Source organism: Tubulanus polymorphus, chromosome 8, assembly GCF_964204645.1.
Source record: "Tubulanus polymorphus chromosome 8, tnTubPoly1.2, whole genome shotgun sequence".
In the NCBI taxonomy this organism is placed as follows: domain Eukaryota; kingdom Metazoa; phylum Nemertea; class Palaeonemertea; order Tubulaniformes; family Tubulanidae; genus Tubulanus; species Tubulanus polymorphus.
This window is the reverse complement of record NC_134032.1, coordinates 14901925-14920952: the sequence shown is the minus strand read 5'-3', so window position 1 is coordinate 14920952 and position 19028 is coordinate 14901925. Positions and strand designations below refer to the sequence as shown.

At 42.0% G+C, this 19028-nt stretch overlaps 3 protein-coding genes across 6 annotated transcripts in view; 1 reads left to right on the top strand and 2 right to left on the bottom strand.

The window, feature by feature from the left end:
- Nucleotides 1-14: 14 nt before the first annotated feature.
- The window catches only part of LOC141910086 (uncharacterized), a 33098-nt gene continuing 14084 nt past the window's right edge, over nucleotides 15-19028 (top strand). The window contains exons 1-10 of one of the 4 annotated variants that reach the window (XR_012619827.1): nucleotides 15-644; nucleotides 3474-4144; nucleotides 4717-4839; nucleotides 5685-5876; nucleotides 6352-6569; nucleotides 6917-7018; nucleotides 7222-7434; nucleotides 8114-8182; nucleotides 8386-9650; nucleotides 9832-10463. Coding sequence is in view for 2 of the 4 variants with exons in the window: in XM_074800802.1 (XP_074656903.1) it covers nucleotides 295-644; nucleotides 3474-4144; nucleotides 4717-4839; nucleotides 5685-5876; nucleotides 6352-6569; nucleotides 6917-7018; nucleotides 7222-7434; nucleotides 8114-8182; nucleotides 8386-8487 (2040 nt within the window). In the remaining 2 variants the exon portion in view is untranslated. Of the gene's footprint in view, nucleotides 645-2174; nucleotides 2593-3473; nucleotides 4145-4716; nucleotides 4840-5684; nucleotides 5877-6351; nucleotides 6570-6916; nucleotides 7019-7221; nucleotides 7435-8113; nucleotides 8183-8385; nucleotides 10464-19028 lie in introns of those variants that run through there. The other 3 variants (XR_012619826.1, XM_074800802.1, XM_074800803.1) reach the window with 3 other exon arrangements.
- LOC141910090 (large ribosomal subunit protein P1-like) lies at nucleotides 11429-14902 on the bottom strand. The gene is made up of 4 exons (XM_074800808.1): nucleotides 14695-14902; nucleotides 14533-14593; nucleotides 12941-13129; nucleotides 11429-11538 (listed from the first exon to the last, which is right to left on the bottom strand). Exons 1-4 carry the CDS (start codon nucleotides 14764-14766, stop codon nucleotides 11525-11527), a joined length of 336 nt encoding a protein of 111 aa, XP_074656909.1. The 5' UTR covers nucleotides 14767-14902; the 3' UTR covers nucleotides 11429-11524.
- LOC141910088 (uncharacterized) lies at nucleotides 15389-18983 on the bottom strand. Its single transcript, XM_074800806.1, has 3 exons — nucleotides 18935-18983; nucleotides 17673-17881; nucleotides 15389-16146 (listed from the first exon to the last, which is right to left on the bottom strand). The coding sequence occupies exons 2-3, from the start codon at nucleotides 17857-17859 to the stop codon at nucleotides 15620-15622; spliced, it is 714 nt and encodes a 237-aa protein (XP_074656907.1). The 5' UTR covers nucleotides 17860-17881; nucleotides 18935-18983; the 3' UTR covers nucleotides 15389-15619.

Here is a 19028-nt window from a genome sequence, read left to right as displayed (position 1 = left end):
CGCGCTAATTATCGACAAAAAACGTCGAAAGTTGAATATGAGTTTGACAGATTCCGCTAATTTTGGCGCTTTATTTCGACGATCGAACGATTCGAAAAGAGTTCGAACAACCGAATAATGCAGACGAGACCCTTAAAAACTTTAAAAGACATCCGAAAAAAAATCGGTGGTGTTTCAGAGTTAGACCAACCCCTCCCTCTTCAATTTTTCAACCCCCTCTCAAATCCAAGCTTCACCCCCTTCCGCATTGACTGATGAAAACCTTCACTAAAGGGGGTGAAAAATTCTTACGCCATGGCAACAACATCTGCTGCATTGTTGCCGACCCAACCGGCAACAATAATCGTGAACAGTTCCCCGCCGTCGTCATCGCAACTACAACAAACATCATCAGCGACAGCGGGCTCGTCCCCATCGTTACTACGGCGACAAACGCATCCGTTTTTGAATCCGGCTCCGGTGTCGTCGACTCCGAGTTCCGGAGCCGGTACTCCGGTGTTACTACGTAAATCACCGGTTGCTATGACGACGAATCTGGCGGCGGCGGTGGTAGCGCCCCCTAGTGGATGTAACGTGAACTCGTCGTACGTCGCACGAAACGCGTGGATGGAAGACGCCCCCTACGCATGTCGGACTACATTCCGGTGAGTAACTACATTTTATCATTTAACGCCGACGAGAAATCCGTGACCGATTTGATGTACGCGGGCACAAAATAATCCCTGGGAACATTTTGAAATTTATCAGTTGTTACCATGGTTTCTCATTGTTATTAGGCTGATGTCGGATGTCATCCAGGTTGAGGATTTAACCTTATAACTTTAAAGGCAATATAAAACAGCCTATAATTAGGCTAATCAGAATTGATTAAACTACTAATGAACATAGTCAATTTACATAAGATAATTAGTCTTTTAAGACCTATTTTGAATCGGTTAATTTGAAAGTAATTGAAAGTTGATAAGCGATCTCAATCTCGAATGTAGTTTATCAGCTGTAGACTGATAAGAATCGAACCTAGAAAGACACCTCTCCATTGAACCTGATAAGGATAAGTATTTGTAAATAAGGTTTAATGTTGAATGGTGACCCCTGTACACATCGCTTACAGCATGGGTTTAGTGGACGCTCTTAGGAGTCCAAAATAGATTCAGCAGTAATACAGCAAAAATACAGAGTAATACAGCAAAAATACAGGAGGAATACAGATATCAGAGGAATAATACAGGAATATGAGAAATATAAGAATAGTACAGGAATACAGAGCATCACAGGAATAATACAGGAATACAGGATTAATACAGGAATACAGAGCATCACAGGATTAATACAGGAGTACAGAGCATCACAGGATTAATACAGGAATACAGAGCATCACAGGATTAATACAGGAACACAGAGCATCACAGGATTAATACAGGAATACAGAGCATCACAGGATTAATACAGGAATACAGAGCAATACAGGATTAATACAGGAATACAGAGCATCACAGGATTAATACAGGAATACAGAGAAATATAAGAATAATCCAGGAATTCTAAGCAATACAGGAATAATACAGGAATACAGAGCAATACAGGATTAATACAGGAATACAGAGCATCACAGGATTAATACAGGAATACAGAGAAATATAAGAATAATCCAGGAATTCTAAGCAATACAGGAATAATACAGGAATACAGAGCATCACAGGATTAATACAGGAATACAGAGCATCACAGGATTAATACAGGAATACAGAGCATCACAGGATTAATACAGGAATACAGAGACACATAAGAATAATACAGGAATTCCAAGCAATACAGGCGAATAGGAATGCAAAAAGAGAGAGAGGAATAAATCTCTTAACTCTGCTGCCTGGGTTGGAGTTCTAGATTAATTAATCTCTGTCTTAGTCCCTGGACTTCTGAATGTCAGATCTATCTAAACATTTGAGAATTATACAAAAAATAAATCGGGACATGTTCACGAGTTGGATTGTTTATTTCAAGTCGTTTAGGTTGATTTACATTCTTCGCCGTCAATGGAGACAATAATGATATTTATGAAACGTAACCCTCGACATAGAATCAACAAGAAGAGAACAATTGAATACAGAAAGGAATTCAGTCAATTTATGAGAGAGGCGATATAACGAGTTCGACTTGACCCAAATTACGGATTGCATAAGTGAATAATACTTTGTATCTACAGTTGAATTCAAACTTGTATGATCGGATATTATATCAGGTTTTTGTTTGCACGAAAGTTTGAGGCGGTTGAAAAGAGTGACATTGTTTTTTTTTCGAGAGGATGGAAACCGGGGGCGACGAAATCGAAGAACAACCGCTGCCGCGGTCGTCATCGTGTACCGCTCGTCAACGACGCTCTTCATTCCCGGATCAGTTCAATCATCGGACATCTAGTGGCGATTTCCGGAACTATTTGTCTCCTAAGTCGTCATTGAATCAGCAGCAGCAGCAGCAGCAGCACCAGCAGCAGCATATCAGATTGAAAAATGTGAATAATTTTCATGGAGGGTTCTCATTTGGCTCTTCATTGGCATCGAGCCATCTTCACAGTCTAACCACGACGTCATATAGGTATCAGTTTACTCAAACCTGTTTTATTTTGAACATTGATGAAGCACTCTTGAGTTGTGTTGTAAAGATTATATATAAAATACCACACTGAGAATAAAAAGGTTCTGATATGTTTCCTTGGGCTAGTGTACTATTCAGTCATCTTCGGGAATACTGTATTCCTTGAGCTAGTGTAGTTTATTCAACGTTTCGACTATATCCTAATAGTCATCTTCAGGAATACTGTATTCCTTGAGCTAGTGTAGTTTATTCAACGTTTCGACTTTATCCTAATAGTCATCTTCAGGAATACTGTATTCCTTGAGCTAGTGTAGTTTATTCAACGTTTCGACTATATCCTAATAGTCATCTTCAGGAATACTGTATTCCTTGAGCTAGTGTAGTTTATTCAACGTTTCGACTTTATCCTAATAGTCATCTTCAGGAATACTGTATTCCTTGAGCTAGTGTAGTTTATTCAACGTTTCGACTTAATCCTAATAGTCATCTTCAGGAATACTGTATTCCTTGAGCTAGTGTAGTTTATTCAACGTTTCAACTATATCCTAATAGTCATCTTTAGGAATACTGTATTCCTTGAGCTAGTGAAAAAAATGAGCCAGAATTGTTTCTCTGAGCTTGTGTAGTTTATTTCAATGTTACAACTATATTCTATAATAATAATAATAGTCATATAATAGTCATCTTATATGAGCTGAGCTCATATTCAGTATGAAGATGACTTTTAGGATATATTCACAAAAACTGGGACGACAGAAGCAAGCTGCTATATTCATTTTCTGTGATTTATTCAAGCTTGAATGTGAAGACTCGCGCAAAGCAGAAAACCCGTAATCGCTGCTTTGCTGCTATATTTAAAAATATTGTTAATTTTTTTCCAGTCGCCGGAACCGAGCCGACTCCGCTTTATACTTCGGAGAGAACAGTTACAAAATCACCGATCAACTCGGCGACACGATCACGCCGGAGATCGTCGACAAAACGAACGTAAAACAATCGAAACGTCTGCCGTACTGGGCGTGGTTTATCATCGCGAAATGTCTCGGAATCCGTCTGCACGCCGGCGATCGACCGTGGTTCGGAACCGTGTTGTTCATGTCGACGTTGACGTTTTCGATCCTACACGCCGTTACGATGACTTGGTACTACGTTTACGACATCATTACGGAGTGGACGTCGACGACCGTGATCACAGGTGGCGTTCAGGTCTGTATCGTTTGTTCGTATTGCGCGTTGGGCGTCTACGCGAATCACCTCGCGTTTCGTTTGTTCACCAATAAGATGATGTTGCAAAGCGTACGATTGCACGCGAAAACGATATTCAAAATCAACTCGTCGTATTTGGTGGCGGTTTTGGGCGTGGTTTTTATCGCGGTGAATCTCGTACACAATCGTTACGAGTTCTCGGCGCAGACGTGTGAACAAGTCAATCTGAATCGATGGATTTGTCACCTGAGATACACGTCGCGAGCCGCGTATTCGTGCGCGGCTTTATTCTGGAATTTACTGGTCGCTATTGTTATTTTATCAGTTTGCCGCACTCATACTATTGGTAAGTGAATCACTCCTGCCTCCATCTAACATTTTCCCCTTCTCTCCCCCTTCTTTCTTTCCCCTCTCCCTTCTCTCACTCCCATCCCCCTCCCTTCTCTTCCCCTTCTCTCTCCCCTCCCTTCTCTCCCCCTTCTTTCTTTCTCCTCTCCCTTCCCTCACTCCTATCCCCCTCCCTTCTCTCTCCCCTCCCTTCTCTCCCCTCCCTTCTCTCTCCCCTCCCTTCTCTCTCCCCTCCCTTCTCTCCCCCCTTCTCTCTCCCCTCCTCTCCCCTCTCTCCTCTCCCTTCTCTCTCCCCTCCCTTCTCTACCCTCTCTCCCCTCCCTTCTCTCCCCTCTCCCTTCTCTCACCCCTTCCCCTCCCTTCTCTCACTCCCTCCTCTCCCCTCACTCTCTCCTCCCCTCTCCTTTACCTCTTCACTCTTCCCCTCTCCCTTACTTCTCTTACCCTCCCCTCTCACCCTCTCACCTTTCCCCTCCATCTCTCCTCCACCTCCCCTCGCCTCTTTCTACCTCTCTCCACTCACTCCACACCTCTCCTCTTGTTTATACTCTCATACCTCACTTTTTACAGGTATTCGCAGATTTATAAAAGAACTAGAAGAAGATGGCCGACATTACTGTGAATACTCGAGACGTATAATACACAATGGACACAGCAGGGTCGACGATATCATGCATAACTTTGAATCAATAGGTAATTATTCCAACAACAACAACAACTCCAACAGGCTGAGAGACGGGTCGGTCATCGACTCACCCCAACAGACTGAGGGAGGGGTCGGTCATCTACTCACCCCAACAGACTGAGGGATGGGTTGGTCATCGACTAACCCCACATGCTGAGGGAGGGGTTGGTCATCGACTCACCCCAACAGGCTGAGAGACGGGTCGGTCATCGACTCACCCCAACAGGCTGAGGGAGGGGTCGGTCATCGACTCACCCCAACAGACTGAGGGAGGGGTCGGTCATCGACTCACCCCAACAGACTGAGGGAGGGGTCGGTCATCGACTCACCCCAACAGACTGAGGGAGGGGTCGGTCATCGACTCACCCCAACAGACTGAGGGAGGGGTCGGTCATCGACTCACCCCAACAGACTGAGGGAGGGGTCGGTCATCGATTCACCCCAACAGGCTGAGGGACGGGTCGGTCATCGACTCACCCCAACAGGCTGAGAGACGGGTCGGTCATCGACTCACCCCAACAGGCTGAGAGACGGGTCGGTCATCGACTCACCCCAACAGGCTGAGAGAGGGGTCGGTCATTGACTAACCCCACATGCTGAGGGAGGGGTCAGTCAGTCGATTAGCTAGTCAGTCAATCAGTCTACTGGTAAGTCAGTCAGCCAGTATAGATCAACTAAATCAGTCAGTCAGCCAGTAAAACAGCTAGTCAATCAGTCAATCAATCAGTCAATCAGTCAGTCAGTCAGTCAGTCAGTCAGTCAGTCAGTCAGTCAGTCAGTTAGTCAGTCAGTCAGTAGATCAGCTAGTCAGTCAGTCAGTCAGTATTCACATTATAGGATTGATATTTTACAGATGACTCCAATCAGGGTAATTGGGATGAAATGCACTATTTCGAGCAGTCGACTCAAGGAGTCCCGACTTCGCAGAATTCCTCAACGACTACATCACCGAGTCACCAGATGACCGGGAGTCCGACTCCTCAGAGTCCGACTCCACACGATCCACTGTCAACCCAATCATCGCCGATTTTATCACAAACCGAAGGTCAGTGGATTCCTCTCAGAAACAATGGCTACCTCCGCAAAATCCCCTTATGACATCATCCAAATTACTAACTGATACTTATTTGATGTATTTTCCCCTTACAAGCAAGAAAGATGGCTACCTCCATTAATCCCCCTATGACATCATCAAATTGTCTTTTAGTGATTTGATCTATAATAGACTTCTAGTGAAGACGACTTCTACCATAAATCCCCCTATGACATCATTAAACGTATTTGATACCCTGATACCCTAAGATACCCTGTAATGATACTTGACATCATAGTGATGTTTATGGAGGCTGCCATGTTATCTGAAATGGTCTGTAGAGGAATATATGAATATGATGTCATAGGGGGAATTATGAGATGAAATAGGGGGAATTAAAGGATTGTCATAGGTGGAATTTTTAGATTGTGTCATAGGGGGAATTTTAAGATGATCTCATTGGGAGAATTTGAATGTTTATTTACAGTAGAATCAGCGGTTGGAGCGGCAGCGACAACAGTAGCGCCACCTGTTATCACGATAGTGAGTGAAACGGATACTCGACCAGGTTCGGACCGACTGAGCGATACGAATAACTCGTTGATAAATCTCGTAGTTCCCGATCCTCCGTCTCAGATATCTCAAGGTTCATCTATCGATTCGAGAATCAACTCAACTAAAGTGGAACTCGGTAGCCCCAGACAGGTCAGTAGCCCCAAACAGGTCAGTAGCCCCAAACATGTCGGTAGCCCCAGACAGGTCGGTAGCCCCAAACATGTCGGTAGCCCCAGACAAGTCGGTAGCCCCAGACAAGTCGGTAGCCCCAAACAGGTCGGTAGCCCCAAACATGTTGGTAGCCCCAGACAGGTCAGTAGCCCCAGACAGGTCGGTAGCCCCAGACAGGTCAGTAGCCCCAGACAGGTCGGTAGCCCCAGACAGGTCGGTAGCCCCAGTAACCCTGGATCCCCATCCCTAGCTGCTATACTTCATCTCATTTTACCCAAAATGGAAGTTTGTCATTAATAAGTGATTGATTTGTTTTTCGATGACAGGTACCGAGTCCAGACACACAGGAACAGTTTTCATTAGATGACGACTTGGATCCACGCGTTTTCACTTGTGAGGACATTTTACTCAGTTACTGGCAAATTAATGTAAGTTTATAGCTATAGGTGGCGTGTCCGTTACAATGCTGATTTATACCACCAGGTGGCGTACTAGTTACAATGCAGGTTTTACCTACCGGGAATCGTGTTGAAGTTCATGTTTATACCACCAGGTGGCATTTCAGTTATTATGCAGGTTTATACCTGATGTCAATTTATTCCAGCAGATGGCGTTGTTTCTATATTTGTAGAGTCGTCTGCGGGTGACGTCCAGTTGTCTACAGCGATGGCTCGCTAGTTGGATCGCGTTCGTCACGTTATGGAGCGCCCTCTATATTATCTGGTGGCTGAAGAATCGTCCGTCGTTCTACGATATAGCCGAGTTTATAATACCGTTGCTAATGTTACCGTTAATCTGTTCTGCTTACGCCGAGGTGAACTTCGAGGCGAACAGGATGATTATGGTGAGAAAATTTACCGCGAAAAAAATAGATCAGGGCTGGGTTTCATAGATGTGGAAGAAAAATCTTCCCTGGGAACGTTTTGAAATTTGTCTGTTATAACCATGGTTTCTCGTTGTAACTATGGTGGTTGTCAACCAGATTGACGATTTACCCCTAGGGATAACTTTGATACTCAGTCTATGAAACGGGGCCCATCAGGGCTGGGTTTCATAGATGTAGAAGAAAAATATTCCCTGGGAATGTTTTGAAATTTGTCTGTTATAACCATGGTTTCTCGTTGTTACTATGGTGGTTGTCACCCAGATTGAGGATTTACCCCTAGGGATAACTTTGATACTCGGTCTATGAAACCGGGCCCAGATTTTTACTGAGGAATCCAGAAACAAAAGATACTTCTTTAAATTGGACAAATAAGGTCCATAAAAGAGTCAGACTCCCCTCTCCTCCTTGCTAGCCTTACCATTCAGGGGCCAGTTATAGAAAAGTTCGATAACCGGTGGATAAATACCATAGTAACAATTCAGTTTTAGTTATCACTATGTCAACTATCAACTTGTTAGCTCGAACCAAGTTTGGAGTAACTTGACCCCTGGAGTACCCTGGCCCCTGGAGTACCCTGACCCCTTGGAGTACCTTGACCCAGTATATTAATTAGTTGCTCACATTTTACCGTTTATAGTTTATTTGCCCGTTGGAAAATCGACTTCAGATGTTAAGATTCTTCAACCAGCAGCCATTACAACTTACAGTAAGTTACCTCTAAATTTGCCTTCGAATAATTAAATTTCTTATGAGGTTATGTATTTCTCAATTCGGTTGATCCTTATAGAATGCGGTTCTGAGAGTAACTTTCTGTTAGCTCTTGGTGGCACATATTGTAACCACTGGATATAAACACACAGCTGATATTTCGTCAATGGGGTATTTCTAATCATGTATTATGTATTTCAGGTATTTGGTTTTGCATTGAATTATGCTGCTATTCTATCGGTATTCGTCGCTCTGGGATTAGCCTTCGCAACACGAGTCATCATGGACGTCATTCATGCCTGATTCTCACCACAAGGGGGCGTAACTATCGGTGTTCATCGCTCTGGGATTAGCCTTCGCTACAAGGGTCATCATGGATGTTATTCATGCCTGATTCTCACCACCAGGGGGCGTTACAATCTGTACTCGATACTCCGGGGAGAGAGTTGTCATGGACGTCAATCGTGTGTAAATCTTACCACTAGAGGGCATTACTATCTGCATTGATGACGTACCTTCTTTATCCTAGCGAATCGTGATTTTTGTTTTTTTTAAGTTTTTGAAAATTGTATATGTGCAATATATTTAAATTTGAGATTATCGAATGATGTTGTAAATTGTAAGATTTTGTGTGTGGTGTCAAATAATGTTATTGGAGGTCACTAAATCTATAGGATATAGTTTCTGGGGGTCTAGGGTTGTGTCTGACCCTGAGAAATTTTCATTGGGTTTATTACAGCAATACTCGCTAGCCTTAATTATCAGTTTGAGATAAAAACCTCGTGAAAGTCACTTTGAAACGACCTGTTTTTGCATTGAGGCGACGATCTTGCATTACGCATGATTTCAATCGAATTGATCGCAAAATCCAAGATGGCCGCTTGAATGCGAAAATCGATGAATAATGTACATACATTGTATATATACATTAATACATATATGAATGTAATGCAATGTAAGGAGAAATACATTGTATATTATTATATGTGTCTGTGCATTGGAGTGTATAATGAATTTCTACATGAATTCAGCAGCTATTGATTGGGACCAAAAAATAGACTCTAGTTTGACCCTTCGTGGATAGAGGGCGGCACGTGATGGTCGTGTCGTCGATAGTGTTTGGAGCGCGTGAAGGGTTAAAGTTAGTTTCACTCTGAGTGTTGTGTACTATAGGACTAACTACTATTGTCTATTTATTACCTACATCAAGACAATCAATTAAACGACAGAAAAAAAGAAATTAATCAAAAATCTTTTTGAAATGAAACGATCATCAACCCCTTTTACAATATAATGGGGATAAATTGAACTAGTAGATAATTCTGTTTTGAACGTAGGTAGTTCAGTTTTGTGTTCAAATTAGTCAGCATTGTGTTTACTTAGTAAAATTGTGAGAAAAAGTCTACTCAAAAGAGGAGTTGACAAGACTGGTAAAATTCTACACCGAGTTGGTGTTTAATACTGAAGTGTTTGTGAAATACAGTAAACTCTGTCTCTTACTGCGGTAAAGTTGAGACCGGTAAAATTCTACCCCGAGTTGGTGTCAAATACTGAGTAAGAGTTTGTGAAATACCGTAGACTCTGTCTCTTACTGCGGTAAAGTTGAGACCGGTAAAATTCTACCCCGAGTTGGTGTCAAATACTGAGTAAGAGTTTGTGAAATACAGTAGACTGTGTCTCTTACTGCGGTAAAGTTGAGACTGGTAAAATTCTACCCCGAGTTGGTGTCAAATACTGAGTAAGAGTTTGTGAAATACAGTAGAATCTGTCTCTTACTGCGGTAAAGTTGAGACCGGTAAAATTCTACCCCGAGTCGGTGTTAAATACTGAGTAAGAGTTTGTGAAATACAGTAGACTCTGTCTCTTACTGCGATAAAGTTGAGACCGGTAAAATTCTACCCCGAGTTGGTGTTAAATACTGAGTAAGAGTTAGTGAAATACAGTAGATACTGACTCTTACTTCAGCAGGGAACTTTACAAGTCTGTCCTAACAGTTTGGGATGGGTAAACAGTAAAATTTATGATAAATGTATGATGATGTTGTAGTGGAATCCGTCATTTTCTAATTCTATATTACTTAATTTCATTAAGATTGTTTTTACTTATGAACCTAAAAAGAAACTTTATACATGTAGTACTAATTCTGACCGCACATGGATTTTATCCATCTACTCGAATTGATTTTCCAGATAACGCAATTAATTATAACTATTTTTAAAAATACTATTTTTATTCTTCGGTTTTTATCTGTGATATAATAATACAATGAGATATAAATGGTCACCGTATATTTAATTGAAATAAAGATATGATATTTACACTGATCGAAAATGCAAGCGATTTTAAGAGTAGTTTTGTGATCGTCTGATCTCCGCAGAAAATGGTAGCTTCGAGGCAAAACGAGGATTTTAGGAAAGATGTGGATAAGATCTTGAAATTCTTAATTATTACGTTCTTGTATAGACTGGTTGCCTGTCCCATTCAATATCCAATTGAAGATAGAGACCGGTAACCAGTCTAATTTTTGCGTTCTTATTAATTACGCGATATTTCTGTTACCTGGTAGATGGCGCACGTGTGCACACCACGACACACGAATTCGCGGGCAAATGTGTCATTAAAATAGTTAGTTCCGGGGAATTCTAATAGATGGCGATCGTGTATGTTTGTGCGATTAGAAGTTAGCAAAGCACAAGAAGGATTTTGTTCTACATGTAATTAGTTACCAATTTAATTGAATTCGTTAATGAATAAATATGAGACATGGTGATGCAATAAGCCCATTCCATAATACTAAAATTGTATTTTTGATGATACTCAAAGCCTCGAATTGAATCATTACCATTTTATAACTTTCATAGAGGCTGTGATTGAATCCTGCAATTTTAGTATGGGGGTCATTCATTTGTGACGTCCGCATTAGGGGAGCCATCAGTGCAATTGAGTACTGTAATACTTAATGTATATGAGAAAACTGCTGATTTTGCGTACAGAGGGGGATTGAAAAATTCAAATTTTGTGCGCATGTAATAAATGAATGATCCCTATTGATCACTATCAAGGCGGCTGTGTTGGAATCCTGCAATTTCATACCAGATATAAACACAATTGGGAAGAGCAGTGGAAGTCCTCTGAAATGACCAACAAGGCTGTTGCAGGGGAAGGGGGATTAACTATCCTCTGTTGAAATACAATGAATCCATCGAATAAGAAAACAATTTCAAAAGACAACAACATTTTCATGTAGATTTTACGATGTTTTTTTTTTTATTATTCAATCATTTTCCCCTGCAGTTTCACAAACCAAATGACAGTAGAAAAGAGTCAAACAATGAGTTCTTTAATCAAAGAGACCTGAAATTAGAAAAACAAAAACAACCATTAACTCAATATTTCTTAGTTTCTTTAAAAGATTGTCCAATCATCACGATTGGTAGAACACTATATCCGTGTTGACGCGATGAGGAGAGAATCCCACAATGATAATAAAAAGTCCGAAAATGAAACTTCGAGATAGTAGTTTATTTCAACGTTTCGACTATATCCTAATAGTCATCTTCAGGAATAATTCATCAGGAATAAGTCATCTTCATTATTCCTGAAGATGATTATTAGGATATAGTCGAAACGTTGAATAAACTACACTAGCTCAAGGAATACAGTATTCCTGAAGATGACTATTAGGATATAGTCGAAACGTTGAATAAACTACACTAGCTCAAGGAATACAGTATTCCTGAAGATGACTATTAGGATAAAGTCGAAACGTTGAAATAAACTACTATCTCGAAGTTTCATTTTCGGACTTTTTATTATCATTGTGGGATTCTCTCCTCAGGTCCAATCATAACGACTCAGTTTGGTGTCCTGCAAATAATAGTTAACCCAAAGGGATCGTTCGGACTGATTTGTACCTATACAACGTACCATAAGTTTAACGTTACGGCATAGCAAGTATAGAAACATTGATCTATCACAGATTTAAAAAGCTTGGAAAATACCATAGGATTTAACAAGCAGAGTGACTGTGAGGAGATGGAAGGAGAGAGAGGAAGGGGAGATGGCAGGAGAGAGTAGACAGAGAGAGGAAGGGGAGACGGGAGAGGAGACAGAGAGAGGAAGGGGAGATGGGAGGAGAGAGTAGACAGAGAGGAAGGGGAGATGGGAGAGGAGACAGAGAGAGGAAGGGGAGATGGGAGGAGAGAGTAGACAGAGAGAGGAAGGGGAGACGGGAGAGGAGACAGAGAGAGGAAGGGGAGATGGGAGAGGAGACAGTTGACGTTCATGAACTCCTTTCCTCCCATAAGGTATCACTTTCATATGCGAACAAATTTTAACAGTACAAAATAGTGACCCCCCCGAAAATCCTGATCTCTGTACATAGTTCCATGACAGACAGACAGGGGGCAGTTTCATGACGATATCAAAATTCAAGGTTAATTGAAAGTGGTAGTGACACTAACTAGTACTTTTCTTAACATTAGAAAAGTACTAGTGTCAATCAAGGAATAAGGAATCTAGGAGCCCACTTAATCCTACACTAATAATGCATTAAGAATCGATATGTACCAACGCGACGTACCAGCAGCCAGTATATGTATGAACTGTTAGTATAGCTAGCAATGGTTTTATTTGATTTCTCACAGGGTTTTAATAAACCAAAAGTTTAGAGGCCACAAGGCTCAATAACTCAGTGTCAGTCTGTGAGGGCTGGGGTGTTATAGGGCGCGGCCACATTTATATCCTCGAGACTTACCGAATCCCATATCATCATCAGATTCTTCCTCAGACTCCTCCTTCTTTTCTTCCTTCTTCTCCTCAGCAGCCGGGGCGGCGCCACCAGCTGCGGCAGCCGGGGCAGCTCCTCCAGCAGACGGCGCTGCGGTTCCGATGTTCGATACTAAACTCTTGATATCGATTCCGGAAAGAGCCTTAGCGAAAAGACCTGAAAATAAAAACATTTTTTCATCAATATAGAAGATGACTTTTTTTGCGACCATGCAACTAATTAATTAAACAATAAGAGAGTTCTTGGTTAAGATTTGAATCTAGAGTTGAATCTGATTTGTCTCAATGGCCCGATTCTAAGTCAAGAGTGGAACCGTGGACTTGAGTGGAATCCAGATTGAGATTTGACTCTTGCTTTAACTCATACACAAATTGACCCATCAGATTTTAACTCATGACTCATTCTCACATCTATAGGAACTGGGTCCAGTTTCCGAGGTACATAATGAACGGTATTATCAGAACACGTTGGGATAAGTTTGTCTACATTCCTCGTATTTTGAACGTAGTTCAGACCCGAAAGTGTGTCATCATTTATTACAGTAAAACACGCAGCGGAGAACGTGCTTTCAAGTTGAATGATCTCATTAACTAAGAAATAAAGACATCAAATTCAGGAACTATTAGGTCAGAGGATTTTCTACTGATCGAAGCACTCCTTAATGTCTATTTCAACCTGACTTGAGGGCATTCCTGGTGGCCTAGCTCGCTCATTTTTGGTAGTACATACCTGATAGAAGTCTTATTAGGACCAGAAAGGACTGGCAGCTGACCTAAAATATTGTTTTTTAATCCACTTTAGACTGTATTGAAGGATATCCAAAAAGTCTGCATTGAGAGGGGTTCATTAGAGAAAAGAGACTACATGATTTGAAAGTTTAACAATATGTCTCCATGCCTACCAACTGAAGTTTGGTACGTAGGCATGGAAACATATTGTCAAACATTCAAATCATGGAGTCACTTCTCTTCAATTAACCCCTTTCAGTGAAGATTTTTTGGATACAATTTCAAATGGATTAATCATGATTTAGGTCGACTGCCCTTCCTTTCTGGCCCTTATTAAGACCTTTATCAGGTATGTACTACCAAAAATTAGCGAGCTAGGCCACCCGGAATGCTCTCAAGTCAGGTTGAAATAGACATTAGTAGATTTGCCAATTTCTTCGAAAATAAGGCTTTGCAGAAATTGGCAGGTGGGTGGAGCGGCCGGTTGGCCCGGACAAATTTGCTACACCAATCTCGCAACATATTACTATTCAGCCATACGCGCCAGTCCTCCTTATGACATAATTTACCGAGATGAAGGAATAAATAAACATGTTATATGTCATCTCGGTTGATCTCGGTAGGCTTTATAAGGAGGACCCATAAGGGCATCAAGGATGTTTTTGAAGAAATGAAATGTATTCAGTACACGTTGGCAGTTTTGTCTACAGATGATTCAGACCCGAAAGAGTGTCATCATTATACATTTCACATAAATATTCAATTTCTCCTCATCAATCAATGCTCAACAATCCACAAATTAATTCTCAAAATTAACGTTTATATTCTTACCTGGCCAGTACGGCTCGGTTTTCACGTTGGCAGCTTTCAGGATCGTCGCCAATTTGTCAGCCTGGAACAAATCGAAAATAGATCGCGAATCAAATCACTCGAGATGCGAGAAATTTATCAGAAAACGTGTCGTCGGTCGGAAAAAAATGCGATGAGACTTACGGTGATTGCCACGTCATCGTCTGCGAGGATCAGCGCACTATAGGTGCAGGCTAATTCATCGGTGGATGCCATTTCAATTTGTGGAGTTGATTTCAGCGGATGGTGTAATTTAGACAGTGTATGTCGCCGATTAGGGCCTTAGCTCGAGCAGAGAACAGTACACTTTACACGACCAAGATGGCTGGGAAAGACCGGACGTGACGTCACATTCGAGGATCCCGTCTCACGTCGAGGAATCGGGTTCGAGTCCCAATTTATTCCCCCAAAAATAGATTCCTAATACTTCCAAACTTTCGTACGGAAGCCCCTAGGTGACATACGAGATAATTTTTTTCATAATTTCGACTTATTAAGTCGAATTTCGACATAATAAGTCGAAGTTCGACTTTTTATTTTCATGTCGAATTTCGACTTAATAAGTCGAATTTCGTGTTAATTAAGTCGAATTTCGACTTAATAAGTCGAAATTCGACATGAAAATAAAAAGTCGAACTTCGACTTATTATGTCGAAATTCGACTTAATAAGTCGAAATTATGAAAAAAACTATCTCATATGTCACCTAGGGGCTTCCGTAATATGCGGTTCGCACCTGCTGACAAATACCAACCTTTGCAGTCGCTACTTTGAAATCCACAGTGATTTAAAACACTAATAAAAAGCAGAAAAATTATTCCCTAGAATTTTAAATTCTTAATTTATTTACATTTTGATTTATAAAATCGGTTCCACACTGGGGGTATTAAGATATTTTCGAAGAAATACCTCCTAAAAGATGCAAATTCCGAGAGGATGAGTATCAAATTTCAATGATGATCTCCATCTTGTTAGAAAGGACACCCGTGCCCACCCCTTAAATCCGCCCCTAATTTAAGGTAGTTCTCTATTTGCTACAATTGCATTCGATCACCTCTAGATTTTAATAGTTAACTTTTTAACTGCATTTTCAACCTCTCGATGATCGCTTTATGTTTGTTCAATTCTGTTTCTAATTTCCAGTTACGCACGTACAACTGTCGGAACTTGCCGTTATCCTTTTTCGCTTGTCCGCAAAACAGATAATCGTATCGGAAAATATCGGTTAGCCCGTTATAGACGTCTAAATCGTGAAGTGGGTTGTCGGGTCGGGTTAAATCGGCGACGAGTTTCCGTTGAAGAATGTCTCGATCGCGATGACGTTTAAACAACGAACACCGAATATCGAGAATTTTCTCCAGTTCCTGATCGTACGTTTGAAGTTTGGACATTTTACGCGACATTTTTCGATTTTCGTCCGATTCTAGTTTTTCTAGAAGTTGTAACGTATCGTTTTTACTCATCGTCGAGCCGAGCGGAGTTTTAGTCGACGAATTCGCGTCCGTCTGTCGGCGAGCAGACGACATGAACTGATTTAAATTCACGCACGTGTTCTCCATTTGACGACGATCTTTCTCGTAACGTTTTGCTGTGTAAGCTAAAAATAGAAATCATTCACGACAATTGATTCCGTGATTGGGCTATGGAATAGAACGTAGAGATGAGAAAGAGGGAGAGAGAGACAAACAGAGAGAGAGAGGAAGGAAAGAGGTATCAATAAGAAAGAGGGAGAGAGTGAGTAGGGAGAGGAGAGAGAGGAGGGACTGGAAAAGAGGTACCAATAATAGAAAGGGGGAGCAGGGACAGGAGATGAGAGGGAAAGAATAAGAGTGAGGAGAGAGAGGAGGGACAGGGAATGATGTACCAGTAAGAGAAAGAGGGAGCAGTGACAGGATAGATGAGAGGGAGAGAATAAGAGTGAGGAGAGGAGGGACAGGAGGTACAGAAAATAGGTACCAATAATAGAGAGGGGGAGCAGTGACAGGATAGATGAGAGGGAAAGAATAAGAGTGAGGAGAGAGAGAGGAGGGACAGGAGAGAGAGAGGAGGGACAGGAGGTACAGAAAATAGGTACCAATAATAGAGAGGGGGAGCAGTGACAGGATAGATGAGAGGGAAAGAATAAGAGTGATGAGAGAGAGAGGAGGGACAGGAGAGAGAGGAGGGACAGGAGGTACAGAAAATAGGTACCAATAATAGAGAGGGGGAGCAGTGACAGGAGAGATGAGAGGGAAAGAATAAGAGTGATGAGAGAGAGAGGAGGGACAGGAGAGAGAGGAGGGACAGGAGGTACAGAAAATAGGTACCAATAATAGAGAGGGGGAGCAGTGACAGGAGAGATGAGAGGGAAAGAATAAGAGTGAGTAGAGAGAAGAAGGACAGGAGGTACAGAAAATAGGTACCAATAATAGAGAGGGGGAGCAGTGACAGGATAGATGAGAGGGAAAGAATAAGAGTGAGGAGAGGAGGGACAGGAGGTACAGAAAATAGGTATCAATAATAGAGAGGGGGAGCAGTGACAGGATAGATGAGAGGGAAAGAATAAGAGTGAGGAGAGGAGGGACAGGAGGTACAGAAAATAGGTATCAATAATAGAGAGGGGGAGCAGTGACAGGAGAGATGAGAGGGAAGGGGATAGGGAGAGATTAAGAGTGAGGAGAGAGTGGAGGGACAGGGATTGACATACCAGTAAGAGAAGGAGAGATAAGAGAGGGAGAGCAGTGACTGAGGAGAAAGAAAGTAAGAGGGAAGGGGATAGGGAGAGAATAAGGGTGAGGAGAGGAGGGAGAGGGAATAGTGTACCAGTAAAAGAGTGAAGAGATAAGAGAGGGAGAGAAGTGACAGAGGAGAGAGATGAGAGAAAGGGGGAAAGGGAGTAAGGAGAGAACTGACAAAGGAGAGAGATGAAATTTAAGGTCCATAGGGATAGAGTGAGAAAGAGGAGGGAGAGGGAATGACCAACCTGTAAGAGTGAAGAGATAAGAGAGAGAGGGAGAGGGAGGAGATTGACGGAAAGTGGTGACAGAGGAGAGGGATAGAAAGTGAGAGGATAGGAGCTGAGAGGGTAGAGAGAGGAGGGAGAGATGATAAAGTGCTCTCAAGCAAATTCCAACCACAACTTACCGAACAAACAAACTCCTATCAATGGAATCATTCCATGCAAAACAAAATAAAACATTTGACTCGAATGAGGATAGTTTAAATCATTAATCGGTCCGGCTTCACTGATATTCCACGGTATCGCAGCGCCGCCGCCGCGATCTCCTGGCTCCCTGCCAGCTCCTCCTGCAGTACCCAGTACATTACCCATTGTCTTCTTACAATAACACGACCTACAATCAAAACGCTAAACATATTAAGGCTAATGTCAATTTAACATGAAGACTTTTTTGAAATCCTTCAATACAGTAAATGGATTAAAAAATGATGATTTAGGTCGACTGCCAGTCCTTTCTGATCCTACTAAGACTTTTATCAGGTATGTACTACTAACACTGAGTGAGCTAGGCCACCCGGAATGCTCTCAAGTCAGGTTGAAATAGACATTAGTTCCATAACATGCATGTCCTATAATGTTGTTTTAGCTTTGTATCACATAGTCTCTGGATTGTATCCATGTAGATGCCTTAAGGCGGGCGTAGGTCGGCCTTGCGACGTGACGCGATCGTCGCGTTGCGTCACAAGTGGGGGCATAAGTCGGTTGCGACGCGATTGTCAGCGACTGTGTGTGACTAGTTGCTCCCAGTCGTTAAAGCGCGTAGATCGGTTGCGACGGTCGCGTCGCAGAAAGTAGAACATGTCGCTGGCAGTCGTAACCCGTCGCTGGCAGTCGCAAGGTAGCGTAGGTCGGTTGGCGGTCGCAGTGAGTCGCGTCGCAGTGAGTTGCAAGCCGTCGCAAGGCCGACCTACGCCCGGCTTTAGATCAATTAGATCAACGAAACATTTCAAGCTCATTTTCCTTCCCTATTTTCTAAATGACATTTCTAGAGATGTATATAGTAATTAATGATGATTAGGGAACTAAACCTAACCCTAACCCTAAACCTAACCCTAATCCTAACCACTAGTCCCCTATTCTTGAATCTTAAAATATAACCCGTATTATTAACAGGAGTTAACCTCTATAAGATAGTTTAGCGCCAGACGTTGTACAGAACCGTAACAACGACTGGTACTCAGACTAGCCCTGTAAAGTGACACACAGTCGGTGACCTCTAAAAAAGGTATTTCAGTAGATTTATAAGAAGTTTCATCGTTTAAAATACAAATATTTACTTTCACTTTCTAAGTTTAAAACTCGTCATAGTTATATTAAGCGTTGACATCATAATTATCAAACCTAAAAACGATTAAAATCGATCAAATGTCAAAATATCGATAACTACCTGGCCCGAAACGCGCTCGATTCATCCGGCGGGCAACTACTAGCTACTCGAGAACGCTGCTCGAGACGTTAGTAAACCCGCCGCGGCTAGTGCG

What these genes read in the sequence shown, in the direction of transcription:
- LOC141910090 (XM_074800808.1), bottom strand. Translation starts at nt 14,766, where the DNA reads ATGGCATCCACCGATGAATTAGCCTGCACCTATAGTGCGCTGATCCTC. An exon ending in ACGATGACGTGGCAATCACC is followed by an intron (nt 14,594 to 14,694) that starts GTAAGTCTCATC and finishes GATTTGTTCCAG; the next exon opens with GCTGACAAATTGGCGACGAT. An exon ending in AACCGAGCCGTACTGGCCAG is followed by an intron (nt 13,130 to 14,532) that starts GTAAGAATATAA and finishes TTTTATTTTCAG; the next exon opens with GTCTTTTCGCTAAGGCTCTT.
- LOC141910088 (XM_074800806.1), bottom strand. Translation starts at nt 17,859, where the DNA reads ATGGGTAATGTACTGGGTACTGCAGGAGGAGCTGGCAGGGAGCCAGGA. An exon ending in GATAGGAGTTTGTTTGTTCG is followed by an intron (nt 16,147 to 17,672) that starts GTAAGTTGTGGT and finishes TTCTATTTTTAG; the next exon opens with CTTACACAGCAAAACGTTAC.